Source organism: Hemibagrus wyckioides, linkage group LG02, assembly GCF_019097595.1.
Source record: "Hemibagrus wyckioides isolate EC202008001 linkage group LG02, SWU_Hwy_1.0, whole genome shotgun sequence".
Taxonomy (NCBI): Eukaryota; Metazoa; Chordata; class Actinopteri; order Siluriformes; family Bagridae; genus Hemibagrus; species Hemibagrus wyckioides.
Window position 1 is genome coordinate 14104432 of NC_080711.1, and position 19154 is coordinate 14123585.

The window sequence follows — 19154 nt, forward strand, 5'->3', positions numbered from 1 at the left end:
TACAGGGGATGCTATAACGGAGTTGTGTTTTTTTTTTATAGCATCGTTCACCTACTTCTACTGGGCTTCATGAGTTGGTTTATCGTGAATCAAACCAAGTGGATGAGGCACCGGATGAAACGGTTCTTCCCAAGCGGAAGAAGCCGGAAAAGCAGAGCGAGCACCTTTGGCTCCAGCCATGGGGGAATGAATGTATAATATTTAAAACTAGTACACTTCAAAAGGCAAAAAAGTTCCTCAACATCGTGCTACAGGAATAATTTCTTAAGGCCACATGTCTTAAAAAAAAACAAACAAACAAACAAACAAACAAAAAACAAAAAAAAAAATACACAGGCCACTACCAGGAAGGCTTATCAGTGGAGTTCCTCCAGTGGACAGGAGGTCACATTTGCAACACGTCAGCTACATCTTTTTTGAAACACTACATTACGCACATGCAAACATCCCTGCTAGGAACAGATTTTCAATGTCAGCTATAACCACCTACTGCACACAGATTATCTCAAAAAAGGTACCCACCACCTTCCCACATGTATAGGGTTGAGGAAAGCCGATAGCTCTGCCAGTGGCAAAACATTAAGCGGCACCGTTCCCATCACTTTCATCAAGGCAGATTATGGTAATTTAAAAAAAACAACAAAAAACTAACGAATAAAGAGAAAAGGAATGTAAGGAATTTTGCACACAGGACACACACATGGGTAGGGTAAAGGACACAGAAGGATAAGCATTGGGGACGTGAAGATTACCAACAACAGCCATGTCAAAAGCATTCATCTTTTTGAACTTTTTTTTCCTCTCTTTTTTTTTTTTTTACTTTTATATACAAACAAAACAAAAACACAAAATTTGGATTGTGCACATTTTTGTTTGTTTTCACATATATATTTTTCATGAAAATCCTCAATACTCGTTCAGTGGAAGGGAGTGAAGGGGAGGAGCAACTGCAAAGAATGACAGATGGTAGGAAGATGGACGGAGTGAGAAACTTTGCTGATTAACCAGTTATTCCATAATGAAGGTACTTATGAGGAAATGGAGAGGAAAGAGAGAGGGAGAGAGAGAGAGAATGGAAAACGATGGAGAGGAAAAGCAGCTGAGGTTCGGGATGACTTAATCTTTCCAGTCCTTCTTGATGTTGAGGTTCCACTCCCAGGACAGGTGGTCATGCTTGTCGTCGTCAGTAAACTTGGACTTTATGTTGTAGGTGCCACGGGCCAGCAAGCCCTTTGGAGCCTCCTCTAGAGGGGTGAGGAACTCGTACTCGCTTGGTCGAGGCCCATAACTGCCCACCATGTAGTCAGACTTATCGACTGTGTACAGGGAGAATGAATTAAATGAGTAAAAGCAAAAGCAAGCCACGCTAAGCCAGTTTATTAGGTACACCTATTCTACATCATGTGCGCATTGCAGTTATTGAGGTAGAGGGTGCTGATAAATTGTGTTGAGAGTCAGTCATCAGATATACACATACACACACAGTTTTGTGAGATATACATATACACACATATCTCACAAGTAAAGTGAGAGGATGGCTGTGAGGAGGAGAGGCGACAAGCTGAGCCAAAAGTAAACAAACCAATCTAGCGCTACAGTGCTACTTCACTAAAAATAGATTGTTGTTGCATCCACTTCAGATTCCACTTAGTGTCAGTAAAGTTAGCAGTAGCAGCTTACACAACCAAATTTTTCAGCGCCGTCCCCTTTAAGGAGAAATAGATTTAAATTGAACATTTTTTGGGGCATCAGTGATTGCCTTTAATATCTGAAAACATGATCATACTTACGCTTCACCCCTTTCCTAAAGGTCTGTTGTACATACTTCAGTCCTGAGACAATCTCCTTGTTTACCTGGAAAGATTTGTATAGAAAATTGGATCAGATTCCCATACAACAGTGTTAACTTTACTAAGCCCAAGAGGCATGACTGTCCATGTCTGGTTTTCTTTAGCAGTTCTTTCTTTCTTTAACAGCTCACTGTTAGAAGTGTTAGAGATAAGATAGGTACAAATGACTGAAGATAGATATCTCTTAGCTATGTTAATGTTAGAATGGAAAACTAGCTATTTAGATCAAATTTAATGGCTTTAAAAAGGAAGGATTCGATTATAGAAAACACATAAGATATGTTCAAAAGCTACTTACACTGACCACTACTAATTACTGTCTTCATGCCATAATGCCAATAATCAGTGTGTAATTTTTTTTTTTTTTAAATATTCTCATTAAACAAAAAAAAAAACTCTTGACAGGCATAAACAAACACCATCACCACTACTTGCAAGAAACTTTGTGGAAGACTAAATCACTACAAGCTGGTACCTTTGATATTCTAAAAAAACAAAAATAAACCCTGCATGCAAATTTCCCCCTGGTACACGTTTAATGAAAGCCGATAGCTCAAAGCCAGCTGTGATAAATTGTTAGCAGGACTGCTAGTATCCAGCTGGGGGAGATTTGACAGAAATTGTTAACAATGTTAACTAATACAGGCTACTGCAGTGTACTACTATAAGCTTGGAAAAAGATATTAAAGCTCACGCTTTGAACCCAGACAAATGACTACAGAAACAAATGACCGTCTCACCTTGAAGCTGATCTTTATCCTGTACTCCACTCCTTCTTTAAGAATAAACGACTGCTTTTTGAAGCTCTCCAGATCTCCTGAGAAAACGCAAGCCCAGACAACACCAGTAAGTACACATTCCAAGGGTTATATAAGGATGTCCTTAATCAGTCCTTCTGACTGCTGTTAACAGCCATAAAATACTGACTGACGTCACTGATAAATGACACGGGAGATGAAAAATAACTAACAATTAAATAAGCACTGTTCTCTCCAAATACTTGGAAAGCTGGACATGCTGGATCATTAACCTTTGTACATACAGTGAATGACAAACAAATTACAGCAATTGGAAAGAGGCTTGATTAATTCATTTTTAGGAAAATAAAAACAGCAACAATTCTACTGAAAAGAGACTGCAGTGCAAGTCTCTATCCAGTAGATGGCTTTGTGCAGTCTGTCCTTCTGCACTTTCTCCTCTCCCTCAAGCACAAAGCCCTGCATGATCTCCTAGCCATTTGTAGTTGTGGTTAAATCCATGTTAGAAGGATGAATTACACAATGCAACTGGGATTGAGATTGTTGGCACTGAGGGTGTATAGTGAGGATCTTTCTCGCTCAAAACATTTTAACAATTTGCTATACGCCAGTTTAATTGCTTTTTGAGCAGTTTTGACCATTTTTAGGCTAAAAATCTTCGGTGGTATTTCTAATGAACGATAACAGATATGCCAGATGTTAGCCAAGTCAAACATACGTTAATAGATTTCAATTCACGTTAAAGAATTCATGACGTGTCTTGACAGGAAGAACAAGCGCTTCATCAGGGAAATAGTTGAAACAAGAGCACTGACAGAGCCAGTAGTATCCTAATGGGAGGTGAGGGAAGGGGCGGGGTTTCCAAAGGGTGCTCAATTAATACTGGAGAGACACACGAGTGTGTGCAAGTGTCAGTCAGTAAAGATTCATATGTTGACTGGCACATCTGTAGTTTTGATTACAAGGAAAAAAGAAGACTGTAGTACATAAACTTTGTGAGGTCTGCAAATATTTCCTCTAATGAGTCTCTAATGAGTCAGACATCACTTCTAACGAATCCCACACCGTCTATTCAAACTAACAGCGTTTGACTGACTGATGCCAGTGCTTTTTGAACTTGGTAGAATCATACCAGTTTAGACACTGCCATAACCTGAAGTATTTTTTAAACCATTGCATATTTCTGCGCACAAAAATACAAACACTTTTTGCAGTTGAATTTTAATTACATTTTAATAATCTCCAATGATGTTTTCTCCTGAGGTTTCATTATATCCCATTCATCTGATTTCAGTCTGTTCTAGATACTAGAAATAATGCTATTTATTATACTGGGTTTTGGATAACCCAAAGTATACTATATAGGTTTTATTAAAAAAAAAACAAAAAAAACAGACGCTATTTATGAGCATGCCTCATGTATAAAGTGCCCTAGTAATCAATAACTATTATCTGTTATCCATACTACTTTAATCAGAAGTGGACGTGCTCGGCAGTTCTAAACTGAGCACCTCATACATATCAGGCATGTTGGGTATGCACTTTAAGATGACAGTCACTCACCTTGCAGGTCAAGGGTCAGAGGAGCAGGGGCCGTCTCACACATTAAAGTTAGCCGTGTCACTTGGACGTTGGGAGCGTTGGGATCCACTAAAAGCAAAAGAAAACATGCCTGTTTAAAATCACGACAAAAAGCTGGATGGATTCTTGAGGGACGCGACTCTGACTCAACCCAGCTGTGTTTTGACAAGCGCCATCGTACATGGACTGAAGTTATTCTATAAAAAGAGATTCACAGATGATTCATGCTGGATTTAGGTTCGGAAAATGCATCGATTAAACGCCACCCGACAAAAGTAAAAGCTCGAAAAAAGGAACGGAAAAAGCTTATTTGGGTGCACTATTAGGACACTGATGACAGAAAGCTGGGCCTCTCGGGATGTGACCTCCTTTCTGCCCATTCATCTCAAGACCTGCCATCTACAAAGTCAGACGCATGGATGCGCAGAACACTTCCAGAAGTAACAATTTTTCTCAAATCAGGTCATCTAGTGAACACTGCAGCCGTCCTGCTTACCCAAACACACAACATCACATGCTTTGTTGGAACATGAAAGGGTTTGCTAGTTGCAGTTAACATGATTGTAAATTCCTGTTGCTTTTTCCAATACATGAGGAATCCATAACCACCCTGAATTCTCCCTCTAACAAGCAAAGCATGTTTACGGTCATTAATAATCTATAAACCTCACCCCATTAAACAGTGAATTTGAGACGAGTGCACTGAATATTGTGTTTGCGTAACAGAAATATGAGCATGCCATTATAAAGCCAAACATGTTTGTCTAAAATATCTTTTTCTACTTATCCATGCAACTTTGCCTGACAGTCCATAAAATAAGTGAAGACAAGATGTTAACTTTAACAAAGTTTCTCTTTGACAAAAACTTGCATACAGATGTAGAAGTTTGTTATTAGAAACCATGGAAGAGAATTCCATGTGAAATATTTCCTCAGCACACTCGCTCTCTTCCTGCCAGCCTCCATTTTCCACAGTTAACTCAACACAAACAAATCACAAATCTTCCTAAGGGGAGGGGAAAAAAAAACAAACAAAAAAAAACTTCTCGTCTTTTTTATTTTGCTTTCACCGAGGTTTGGAGGCGATGTTTCTAGTTTTTGTTTTAGTTGTAGTGTTTGATTTCACTGGGATAGTCTTATTTCAATTTGGAAAAATGTTTTTGTAGTTTCAGTTTTAGTTATGCATAATAAGCCCCAGGGCAACACACACACACACACACACACACACACACACGCACCTGCAGCCACAGTGGATGAGCCGAGCAAAGCTTCTTTGTACTTGCGCAGGCTCTCGTCGTCCTTGTCCAGCTCCTGGATCTCCTGAAGGCTCTTCTGTGCCGGCGGCTTGTAGTTCACAGCCTCGCTCTCCTCGTTCTCGGCAGCGATGGCTGCTAGCTGCTCTGGGGTGGGTTCATGTTCGGCCATGATTTACTACTGGAGAAACAAACACCCACCTTCTGGTTTTATTTCTGCTTAAAAGAGATTTACAACTGAGACACGATACAATTCATGATCAGTAGCCCAAAACATTCACAGCGCCACCACTTTTAATTAACTCTCTCTAAAGTTTATAAACAATGCAAAACACATCTGGAGAGCAGCGGTTCTGCAGGTGCCTTGATAAGAGGACAGGAATCACTCTTTACATCTGTGGTGAGCAGAAAAGCATCCTTCATGCAGACGGGCTAGAACACTTACGCTAGAATCTCTGATGTCTTTTCTTTGGTGTCAGGAGTGTCTTAGAAAGGGTGCTTACAATTTGAATGTTTCCTCTGTATACAACCCTTGACAAGATTAACTAAAAAAAACTTCCTTATAGCAGTTCCTATTTTCTAACTAGTCATATAACAGTGCACTTTGACACTGGCAAACTAGTGTCACGTATGAACCGCTCTGAGCCACAGTGTGAGACTTGGACACAAAGGCTTGGCAGCAGTCCAATAAGGAGGACGTAATCAGGGTTGTTATGGTAAAAGAGAGGAAAAGGGAGGAGGCCGGCCCTAAGGAGAGCGGGCTCTTGGAGAGAGGCTGTAACTGAGAGGCCTGGGTGAAGGGGAAGAGAGAAAAAGAAAGCAGGCGTTAACATGCACAGCTTCCTTCAGCTCTAGATCAGGGATACTCGTTCACAACATACACCCCATTTCAAATAAAACGCCCTCACGTCTCACAGGTCATGCGGGCTCTTTAGCTCGGTGTGCATCTTCCTTTTCTCTAACAGGAAGATGCAACACGCATGCACACTGCTGCAAAATTTTTTTTTTGTTCTGCTGCAATGCAGTGGCACTGAAACAAATTCTTCTCTAGATGTTGAGAGAGCGGTGAACAAGTGCCAGCAGTCAGGTGCTGAGACGAAAGCCTCTCTGCTCTGCTTCTGCAGCACCCTCTCTGTCTCCGCTGCAGCTTCCTGTTCCTGGAAGGCTACAAGTACTTTTGCTCGGTGGTGCTTTTGCCTTACATGGTATGCGTGTCTGATTTACAAGAACGCACGCTCAGAACAAACCTAAATATCTTTCAAGTGGGCCTCTGCTCACAGGTTGTGAAATATGAGCAGTCAGCTGAAATTCAAGATAAAGCAGGCTAGAGTTAATTTTTTATTTATTTATTTATTTATTTTTTAACAAGTGTGACACTGCCCAGAACGACGTATACGATACGACAGGCTTCATTTATCACGAAACATTAAATTCATCCATAAATCATGTGTACAAGCCTTTTACGCAAGAAATTTGGAATTTGCAAATTTATGCACAAGAAGTCTAACTAATGTAAATGTCATTTGCTCGGGTTCAAATCATAAAACTTGCAACTTTTATATGACTTACGCTGTCTTTTAAAAAGGCTTCTGCATTTCAATTAAACCTCCATATTTAATCATTAAAAAAAAAAAAAAAAAAAAAAAAAAAAAAAACTCATTTCAATTTTAATGCATTACCTAAGGAAATACTGAATATTAAAACACACACTTACACACAAAGAAAGCAATTGTAAACAATAAGACCAGTCACTCAATTAAGAACAACACTAAATAAAATAGCTATAATAGTTCAGTGCATATGAATCATAGCTTGGAAGTTTGTGCAAACATTTTATAAATCGCTTTACTTAATAAAGCAGATAATTGAGGCTCAATAACGATAACTAGCAATATAGCAAACATCCAATTTAATAACTGAAAGCAATATTAGCATTATGGCGTATTATGTCCAGGAGGGTTGTTAATACTGTGATATTTTTAAGTTCTAATTTACAACACGGTGAAAAGTTCAAGCTAACCCCGCTAATGCCTGCGAAATACATGTTCTGAAGGCAACACTGCCCACGTTACATAATTACGCGGAAAATCTTGTGCTACAGGTCGTTCAGGGTACACAGCTATCTCGAGGTGAACATAGTTTAAGAATTCAGTGAGCAAAACACACCACTGATTCTTCACATCACACATCAGTCAGAACACAGCCATGCAGGCACATGTTACAGACAGATGTGATAACTACTGCAGAAGGACTAGAAGATCTGAGGGAAAAAAAGGCACATGCTAGGGAATGAATTCAAAACGTTACACATCTCCAACATCCACTACGGAAGCTGCTTTCATAAACGCAGCGACAACACGCTCTGCAAATGTAATGATCCGAGCATGATCGTAACAATGTCTTACCTAAATACATTAGTACGTGAATTATGAAGAGATGAGAAGAGAAACTATTAGTAACACTGCGCCATTTTCCCATACAGGGCCTCTGCATTCCCATAAAAGCAGAAAATCCAGTCCTGCCAACAGCGCATTTTGGCAGGTCAGCCCTTGGGGTGTTCTTTCTGAGCTGAGCAGCTTTGGAGGTGGGGGGAAGGCTTGAGGAAGTTGAAAAACTGGGGCAGAAAATATCAAAATTAGATAAAGCGTTCCGTATCGATTTCATAATGGTATGTAGATGGAATGTGGGGAATGCTTTATGCTGGTAACAACATCTATGGAGGGTGCAGGGAGTAACAGCTGGCAGCCTGGCCCAGCTAAGGTACGGGCGGCGAGATGACAGAAAACATGCCCAGAATAAAAATAATCCGTACACGCTCTAATAAAAGACTTCCCTCTATTTACAGAACACCGGCAGAAAAGTCATTTCACAACCACAAGCACAGCGAGGGTAAAACGAGCATTCACTATATGAACTCCGGTCGATGCGCTGAATTTACTTAATCACCGTGAAGTAAATGAAGCCTGGAAAAGACATTTGGACGCCCGCGTGCATTTTCGGCTGTGGTTCAGGGCACGTCCAGCCACACCGTTCATCACAAGATTTCACCGGCTGGTAAAGATGACGTTTATTCACAGTGACACTGATGCTATGAGAAGCAAAAATGAAGGGAGGAATGATCCGGAATTACTTCCTGGCTTCTTCCGAGGCACCGGGGATGTAGCGGAATACAGATAATGTGTACTAACCAGAAACAAATACAGATATGAACAGAAGACAAGCACCGTCACTTGTTTTAAAGCTCAACAGAAATGACTGCTGGGCATTTGGCTGTAAAGTTGGGTAGTGTAGTGTTACACAACTTCATTTACACAATTACAACAATTCATTAGAATATTTTGCGAACAAATACAAATTGAATAATATAAACAAAATGTCATGGACTGTGCTTGCATTTCTAACTCGTGTTCGTATTTAACTCCACAAAAAATCTGAACAGAGATGCAGTCATTTGGAGAGCTAAACAGATCCAGATACACCAGCAGATTACAATCCAGGATGACGGTAAAGAAACAGACTATATTTTCTGACATTTAGTTTGGAGGTGGGGGAGATCTCGATTCAAGCAAAGCAGAACAAACACCCTGGCCACTTGAGCCAGTCTGACAGAGCTGTCACACACAGTTCACACTTGCCAGCTTGAACTTGACGTTAGCTTCTCCACCCCCGCTGTACCTTCAGTCGCACTACCTTACCATCAAACAATCCCGATTTTAAAAAAAAGCGTAGAGTCTGATAGACTTGCACACGTAAGCCTGGACAACTGGACTGTAAAGGATGTGAGATTACACATCCCACATGATGGGAGGATAATCTGCCTAATACCATGGCTCCTTTTAAGATCATGAGCAGTGCAAGGACCATCAAGTGTGAGTCAGGCATCATGTAGATAATCAGCTTTAACGAATCCAAATCCAAATCCAAATCATCTTCAGGTATCAGGACCTACAGGCTGTTTCTAAGCAACAACATCTGGATAAGATTACTGCGTTTGTGATTACTGCTAATGAGGCTTCACGAGAGGGCAAAGTGTCACCCAGAAAGACTTCCCTACAAGCCTAATCAGCATCCTCGAGAGATACAATTATCCTCACCAAGAAAAGCTGGGAGGATTCACCTCATCCCACCTCTAAATACAGACCATCAGTTCCTCAGTAGCACCATCATCACCTCATGGCAGATCCCAATAAGAATAATGCTGCTTAAACTGAACGGGTGTGAGAGGTGATGGACTGTGATGGATGAAAAAAGATTGACTAATCATGATCAATTATCAATGATTCGCATCGAGAGCGGGGCTAGATACTTTAATACCTGCATCTTCGGACAGAAACACCAAAACTGGTTTAAAGTTTTATATGGACAATTAAACTTTTAAGCTTCATTGCTTGTAAATGAGGCAGTGGGTCCAAGTGGACTTGCACTAGTACAGAGGTCAAGAACAGAACATTAAAAACATTTTTTTAAATAATAACAAATGCAAAAAATATTTCCATCTGGGAAACACATAATGCAGCTCCCAAAATGAAATGAAATCCCACATCCGCCAGATTTCTTTAGGGATCTGACTGCGATTGTGAAATGTGTTCTGCATAGTTTCTATTTGTTGGTGTTGTGCTATCCGTCTCTGCTACTTCTGCTTTTAATACCCATGACACCTGGGTGTGTGACACTCTTACGTGTTATATCAGGCTAGTGATGGTGTTAAAATTTGATTTGCTGATTTGAAGAATCATTTATAAATTTACCACCCTTCTGCTTATCTGATCACATTATATATGAATCCAGTGAACCCATCAGATGTGATGAAATTAACAATGGTTAAGCTAGCTGCTTTGAATTTTCTTTTTTTTTTTATATGCGTCCTTTAAATCTACGGACATGGCTTTCTGCAAAAGAAAATGCTCCAGTCTGGCAATTTCTTCGGGTTCAAATCCAATGACCACTTGGTCTAAAAGAACTGAAATCTGTCTATGACTTTTCGTAACAACCCAAAAAACCGGTACCTTCTCAGGGATGGTCTGCCTACTCTCTGTGGTAATGACCCATGCAGCACTAAGCCATAAGTCGTCGTACTTAGTAACTGCCTGGTCAGTAAGGCAGCATTATTATTAACTGCATGTTCAGGATAAACCAAATCCTGCACACCATTTTGAGTCGAGATCAATTCTGAACGTGAATGATGTACCAGGAATAAAAACCCTTCTCGTGTTGGCCACGCCCACTTCAGGTTTAAATCCATAATAAATAAATACATACACAGATATCCGATGCCCTAAACAGATACACATACAGATAGCGGAATTGTGTTAGACCGCAAGAATCCATAAAGTCCATCAGGAGACGTTTGGGATTCAACCTTGACCTGATTAAGGGACTGGAGTCAATGCATCAGAGTCAGAATCGTGGCTGTATGATTAATATGCGCACAGTAGAGTTACAGTACCTGAGTCGAGGATGATTTACACGAGAATCACGAAGCTAGTTTATGACTTGTCATTAATTAAGCAGCATTTCCTCTTTTTCTGTGGATTGGGAAGTTACTTGGTGAATTATAGGTCTGTGCTTCCTTTTCCTCTGAAGCACACTCGTTTCAGGGCTTCATTTGAGGTCACAGACATCAGAGCACTATGGTGTTCTAGTCAAAAATAAAACCCAAGAAGCAGATTCTTCAGCTTTCCTCCACCAAACACACAGTACTCATGAAATTCAGAGTGCACACCCTTACACTGACCTTTTATCCAACACCCCCTCCGTGTGCATCACCTTTTGAAAAATGAAACACAGGCGAGGGGCAACGGTTCAAAAGAGCACCAAAATGCACAAAGGCAGATAACACGAGGAGGAAGAACAGGGAGGGGTGTGTGTGAAACATGTATCAAAATATATGCTCTGTAGAAATATATAAAAAGTTAACACTTTACAATTTTAAAGATTTGATAGCTGAATATTTCCTGGGCTCTTAAATGGCACGAGAGAGAAGCGATCCTGTCCAAAGATCGTATATTCGACTCCGAACTGACCCTAATTGTTGGCTGGGAATTGGCCAAGACTAATAGTGGGAGAAAAGGAATAAAAAAACAAATAAATTCCCAGAGGCAATATCTAATTGCATTGCTATGCAAGTGGTTCAGGGTGGAATTTTTCCTCTTAAGCACAGCCTTATCTGTATTTTGATCTGATATTTTAAATTGTTATTAAAGCAATACAAAAAGACCAACGTTTAACCTTTGCTCCTGGAGTTAAATACGACCCGTCTTGAAGTAAACCTGAAAGTTATAGATTTTGCCTGCACACACACACACACGGTTACTTTTGACACAGTTGGATACTGCGGTAGTCTTTTCTTCATGAGCAATACAAAGAAAACGAACGCCCGAAACACACACACACCCCTCATCTTTTGCTCGCAGATGAACCTATCGTCACTGAGCGCATGTTTACACCATCAGTAATTCAAGCATCTGCTAGTAAATATCTTTACATGTAAAAGCAAGGCTAATGGACTTGCTGAAGACGTTATAAAATAAATTGCAAAGTAACACACAACCTGTTTTATTGAGACAGAAGAAAAGCTTTATCAAGAGAGTCTGATGGGAAGTCGAGTTGAGGCGAGACGCTTCTTCTCAGGTCACGATGTACTTCTCAGTTTTGCTTTAAAAAGTATTTCCAGCCCTTTCCGTGGCAATGTTTTTCCTTTGCAGTTTCCTTGTTTGCATTTTTCCATTTGTCTTCTTGGACCAGCCTACTACACACATGTTCATATTTTTAGTCGCTGTGTTCCTTTGCTTATTGTAGAAAAAAAAACCCCAGCACAGATCCACAGCTCATGACTCATCTCTGAAGAGAAACAGTTTGAGAAGACCTACTTGTGGGCTCTCTTTAGCAGCATTAGCATTACACCAATCCTGCAACTTCTGACTCAAACCTTATCATGCAAAATTTAAATTCTCTCTTTAACCGGGTCACTGTATTACACTACAGCTACCAGCCAGTGAGACTGAAGGCTGACATGTGTTCCCTTGAGAAACATGGAGCCAGTCATCATATCTTTATGAGTCACATGGCGGCACAACATAATCGGAGGAAGGCGCTATCGACCCTCTTCCGCATACATAGTCTCACAGATGACCACTGTTGCTGTGATTGACAAGACAAAAGACAGAGAGATAGCAGGCTATCCCTTGCATTCAGATAGCGAGGCTCTTGGGTCCTGGCCACGAATGTCTGGGACACGTTCACAGAGGTGAACGCTTTACTGTTGCACCACTTGGGAGACCCAAATATAAAAATTAAACCCTGCAGGAAAGCTATTTGATGAATTGTGTGTGTGCACGTTGCTTTTTAGTATATCTTCAATGTTATGCAACTCCTGTTAACCTAAACAACAAACCCAAACAATGAACAGGAAGTATCCAAGCAACAAGTCTGCAAAGTCCTTACTCCCCTGAAGGCCAAAGATAAGAGTCACTACATTGTGGAACTAATTAGATGAATTGGTGAAACTCTGGACCCGAGCTATGGACAGGCGTTCTTTTAATTGTCCAAGCACTTTGAGACCATTTGTACTAATCCCTGAAACTTTTATTACCTTTATCACTGCCAGTATTATGTACACTCACAAGGTCTCAAAAGATTTCAAAGCAAAGTCCACTATTTAAAAAAATAAAATAAAATCTCAGCAATTCCAAAACCACACATGCTTTGGTTCCTGGAGCTTATTTCCTCATTTTGTTTCTACACTAACATTTACGGCTGACAAAAGCAGCTGCTTTATTGTGAAGAGAGAGCAGTCTGCCCTCGCCAGCCAAGACACCACAGCTTCTGTCCCTTGCTACCAACAGGCGACTTACAGCAAGGTTATCGTGATCACTTCTCAGTCAATAACGCTTATGCCATGAGGAGAGTGTGAGTGAGTCAGTGATGCAGTCAGCAGAGCCCTGCATTATCAATAGTGATAAGCTAAATGCACATTTCCAGGCAGAAGATGACTGCATGGAGGAACAGTAAGTGAGGTAAGAATACAGCGCGGCCAGAGAACACACTGAAAGACACTCGCTGTGGGAAGATGGGAGCTGCTCTTTTGTTCAGTTTGAGGCCCAGTGCCCCGGCACACGCTTTATGTCTGAAAGAGCTGCATGTGTACAGATTCTAAAAGATCCAAGTTCTAGCTTTCGATCTCTCCAGAATTTTTTTCCACTTTTATTGTGATTGCTGCAGTCAGAAATGCTTGATTTTACAACAGTTTTCTTTGCCGTTTTTTTTTGGGCAAATTCAGGGAAACTGGCGAAATTGAAGCACAAAGACAAATACGGAATTACTTTCTACGATAGCTCTATTATAGTATTTTCAACACACGTGAATCAGAGACGGCTGTGGCTGACTGTACATTGTGATCACATCACATGGTCCATCTTGGCCCAAATATGTAGAAAATCTGGTCATTTAAAAAATAAATAAATAAAATAATGCAAGCTGCTCATCACAAAGTTTGCTTGACTTTGCATTCATTTCTGTGATCACATAATCCTAGAGGGACTGATATTTTTCTTTAATCCTCCTTTAATCTTAGTGAGTCATGGTTAATGGCTTATTTAAGGTGAAGCAAATGGGTGGGCACGAGAATCAGGAACAAATAACACTTTAAGAGGCTTTATTTCACTCAGTATAAGCACCAGGGACTGGGAGAATAACTAGAAACCTTCTTGTGGTTGTACACTAAATAGAGATTTCGATTCTGTGCTTGAGGATCGAGACATTGTTGGTTTCTGACCCGATTGAGTTTACTGCTCTGTCCATAGAAGTTTGTTCCTTCATGGACAGAGAAACCTCAGCAAATGATCTACTAAACCTACTTTCTGGCACATCAGGATCATTTCCATCTGATTCTAGATTTGAAAAAGCACTGAAATGATTCCCAGCAGATGATATTTGTGCTGGCTGGGTCACGTCAGTGGATCTGTCTGATGCGTGTTTTTCATATTCCAACTGCAGTTATCTGGTGTGCACAGAACCTTGGTTACATGAATCATTGTCAATTCCCGAGCTCTGGCTTTTGTCAGAAGCATGATGAAAGCACAAAACAAATAAATAAAATAAACGAAAGGGGAGGGGACGGCAAGACAAAATGCCATTTAATCAGTCAGTACTAACCAAAAAAGCCCAACTTAAAACCTGTGCACTAAATCAGTGAGAGGAAATGTGCTTGAGGTGACACAGCATTGCATTCTTTTCTACTTCCTGTTTCTTCAGCTTTTTTTTTTTTTCCTTGCCAGAGCTCTTCCGGTTTGGGCGCGTTTGCAAAAGAAACAATCGGCAAGGCCACGCTCGTACGCTAGCAGACACTCAGGAAATACTGCTTATTGTGAAGCATTAAAAAAAAACCTCCACAACAGGTTTCCGAGCAACTTTCTTGGGGAAACAACTGCCATTAATATTTTTATGATAATGGTTCAAAACAATAACCACACTTTATTGACGTAAAAAATCGAAGTGCAAGTCCATCAGATATTAGTTTTCTTATCATAAAATAATGAAATGTCTCCAATCAAGATCTGTTGAGATTTTTTTCAGAAGGCAGAATAGTGCAATAAAGAATAGAGTGAATTTTTTTTAAATGTGGAAAAATAAATGTGCGAGATAATTTAAGATTCATTTGGAAGACGTCTTATCCACCGGATATCTTGACAATGTTTTCTCATCCAGCGTCAGCTCCTGGTAGCTCCACCTTTCTGCTGATGCATAAGCAAAACTGCGAGCATCAAGTCCATGAAGTGTCCAACATTCCAGACGGTCAGCTTTTTTTTTTTCCTTCGGTTGAATAACTGCATCATCTGGGTACTTGAAGGGCACTTGTTGGGATTTTCAGTTTGAACACACTATTTATACTACACCATGGTGTCTACAAGTTACAGTTCTTCCGTGAGGGAGAAAGAGAGTGAGTTGAATGTGTTAATAAAAGGCACTTTTCTCTGGCTGTCACTAGCTAAATGATGCTATAAACACTGAAATGAGGTTATGGACCTGCCTCTGCAGCACAGAGCGGATGTTTTTATTAATCCACCTGTATTTCACTTTTATGCTTTTCATTCCAGGCTATTCACTGGGCTTTTTTTCAGCATTAACTCAAAACAATGGACTGAACATGAAGTTAAATTTGCTCACTTTCCAGTGAAGTGCTCCAGATATGGTGATAGACACCATCCAAACAATGTCTCCAGCTTGTTTCATATCTTTTTACTGCATTTAAGACACATTCACAACAATATTAAGACATCGAATTATCCTTCAATGCATCGTTTTGCTTTATGTTTCCGGCAAAAGGTGAAATGGCCCATAGACGACAAATTGGGGGATGTTTTAGGTTCTTGTATGACAAAATACATATTTTATTATTATTCTGCAATATCCATTATGCAGGTTTCCATTTCTATCACATACTAAGAGGTGATATTAATACAATTGTTATAGCAATATCTCCAATAGAAATGCACTTCTTTATCAAGCCATAGTTACTCATGAAAATTAGTGCTGCAGCACAACTAGGACTAGATGTTTTAGTTTACGGTTTTTGTGATTTCAGCAGTCTTTTTAGACCATTACTTGGTTCAAATAAAATCCTGACTAAATCCTATCCCATACCATGGGATATAACGTTTTCAAGTTTCATCTAAAAAGTTATTGATTACTGTAATACAGGCTCATGCAAAATAAATAAATAAATAAATAGAATAAGACGAAGAACAGGGGCCGTCATCGACAGAAACATAAAACCGAAGCAAACTGATGATGTTTTTTCTGTCCATTAGGACGTTTTGTTCACGTTTTCTTTCTTATGACTATTTGTAGCTATCAAATGTGAGATGGATCATCAGTGGCCTTCAGGCGACCATCGTAAAAGAGGCCACAGTGAGATTTTTCAACCATTTTCTTCGCAAGGGCACAAAAATCAGCCTCCAATAAAGCCATGAAACCACCAACTACAACCCAGGACTACAGAAATTCTAAAATCCGATTGAAATCTGTGCGGTGTAAACCCGGCTTGCCATAAGTGACGTTTTCACCTGACCTAGCCTTGCTGGTTACCCAAAGATAACTGGTCTGTCTAGTAACAGAAAGCGCGCACACACACACACACACACACACACACACACCTAAATGAATGAAAACGTGACATGAAGGCTTTTCAGTGGCAGCAGTGAGAAGTTGCAGCAGTGGCGCGGGGGCAGACACCGCCCTGCTTTTACAGCCACAGAACAAACCAGAAACTCAGCCAGGACGGAAGAGGAAGCAGCTCGCGCAAAGCCGTGTCGGTGCTTTCAGTATACATCTTTTATGATTTTTTTTTACCCCCCCCTTCGCTTGTACGTATATACACAAATATAAACCTAATCTTTCGCTTAATCTTTTTGTTTCCCTAGCAAACATCAGCGACTCCTCCTCGAGTTCCTGTCTAGTCGGCTTAACACTAAATCACAGCCACGCGCTCAACCTCAAGACAGATTTACCATAATCTATAATCAGATCAGTGATCGATCACCACGTAGAGCACGAGACATATTATATATATATATATATATATATATATATATATATATATATATATATATATATATATATATATATATATATATATATATATATATATATACACACACACACACACATACACAACTATTAATGATCTCTGCTCATCAAACCTCCAAACCAGGCTGCACGCTTCCTAGTCTGTGCTTTACAGCGAATTATTATGTAACTATAAAGAAATCAAGAATCAACAAACAATCGTTTTTTTTTTGTTTTTGTTTTTTAAATGCAAGAAATAAACCAGATCGCTTGTCACATTTCAACCACCTTTGAACTGTCCATACAGGAAGTTGCACACATTTTCTCCCACCCGCATCGTGGTAACCGCCCCGCCCCCCTTACATCTAAGATCAGGATTGGTTACCAATTCATCCTCGCACTCTGATTGGAGGATTCCGTTCGCGCATTCCTAGGGCAGGGGGCGGGATTTATCTAAAAACGGGTGGAGGAAAAAAAAATCTCACTTGCTCGTTAGCAAGCCTAGCAGAAAGGCTATGCAACGCCCATAGTAGATTAAAAAAAGTCGGAAGTTGGAAAAAGTTAGCTGAACAGCATCACTATCTCCTTGTTGAACGCGGAAACACTGGACTTAAATCACACAAACTGTTGTAAAAAAAAAATAAAAATAGTGTGGCATTAGCGAGTAAATGCCTCATAAAGAAATCAATTCAGGTCGAAGATTCTGGAAAGAAGCGGTATTCACAACATTACAGCTAGCAATATTAGCCAGCAAGCTAATATTAATACGGGGCTAAATGTGAAGCCTAGAATTGGCTTCACTTACTGCATTCGTGCGGTTGCTTCACTTGCACTGTATTTCCCGGAGACGCTTTATTTTTGGCTTTTATTTAATCCCCCAGAGGGAAGAGTCATGTCAACTTTCCCACAGGCGATGTCTCAAAAAAAAAATAATAAAAAGCATCATGTTCGAAAACTTTTTAAAACGTCCACATAATAAGGATATAAAAGATGCGTGTAGAAATTTTCTACTAAATGAATCCACATAACGTTAGTAACTCGAGTCGCCTATTATCATCACCACCACACAGACAATACCTGATCATTATTCAGTCCCGGCTGTGAGCTGCATGTGAGAAACTAGACTGCTGGCCAGACGGCTAGCACTGTGAAGGTGCACGGATATAGAAATAAATAATTAGGAGGGGGAAAAAAAGAAATAATTCCCTCAATTACAGTTTATAGAGTCTGCTGCGAGAACAGGAAATAGCTAACCAGCAACTTCAGATTTGTGACAAGTTCCCGGACTCGCTAACGTTAGCTCGGAAGCTCGCGACGAAATTCACAAATGCAACCTGAACTAGTTTTCAGCGGCTTCCGATAGTTCACCCAATAACGAACCGTAATATATTTTTTACCCCCCGATATATCGCCATTAAAAAGCGCTTACCGTAGAGATGCGGGCGCTGTGTGAGTCAATAGGCTAGCGTGAGCTTCAACTGACTTCTCAATGGCGCGAGGAGGGAGCGGCGATGTCAGACAGCCACCCGCTTCCGGGAATACAGGGGCGGGCGGGCGCGCGCACATGCTGGCGCTCTATGCATTCGTGCGCATGCGCACAGCAATAAGCAATTCCGCCAACCTGAAATGTGTGAGCCAAAATAAAATCGTGAAAAGATTTTTTCCGATTATTTGCATTAGTGTAAAATCACGACAATGCTTTATTGATTGATTAATTGCCATTTTGGTCTATTTGATAGTTGGTCCTGTTAAATGTTGAAATAAAGACATTGCAAATATGTCCTCTATATATATATATATATATATATATATATATATATAATGTTTATATATTTAATGTCAATTGTTCTACCTTCAATGCTGTTGCAGTTTATCCTAAAGCCAAGGTACAACAATAAAAAAAGCACAATTTCTAACTTAACCGTAAATCTTATATTCTATCTTATCTATATTTAAGTTAGAAATTGTGCTTTTTTTTTATACACCCACACACAAATCACAACAGCCATCTCTCATACATAGTTTGATAGCATGCACCAATTCTGAACCCCAAATCATTTGATTATAACTTTCAAATGTCATAGCAGTCAACAAGCTTGTTTTTTTATTTGGATAAACTTGGATAGACTTGTTTATTCTGGATATTA

At 40.0% G+C, this 19154-nt stretch overlaps 1 protein-coding gene across 2 annotated transcripts; it reads right to left on the bottom strand.

The window, feature by feature from the left end:
- Nucleotides 1-193: 193 nt before the first annotated feature.
- Nucleotides 194-18576, bottom strand: arhgdia (Rho GDP dissociation inhibitor (GDI) alpha). 2 transcript variants are annotated; one of them, XM_058409728.1, is made up of 6 exons: nt 18437-18576; nt 5428-5623; nt 4172-4258; nt 2591-2667; nt 1791-1854; nt 194-1316 (listed from the first exon to the last, which is right to left on the bottom strand). In XM_058409728.1, the coding sequence occupies exons 2-6, from the start codon at nt 5612-5614 to the stop codon at nt 1117-1119; spliced, it is 615 nt and encodes a 204-aa protein (XP_058265711.1). In that variant the 5' UTR covers nt 5615-5623; nt 18437-18576; the 3' UTR covers nt 194-1116. The 2 variants fall into 2 exon arrangements, with proteins under 2 accessions (XP_058265711.1, XP_058265705.1); XM_058409722.1 differs by having other exon boundaries at nt 5428-5620; nt 18437-18544.
- Nucleotides 18577-19154: the final 578 nt, after the last annotated feature.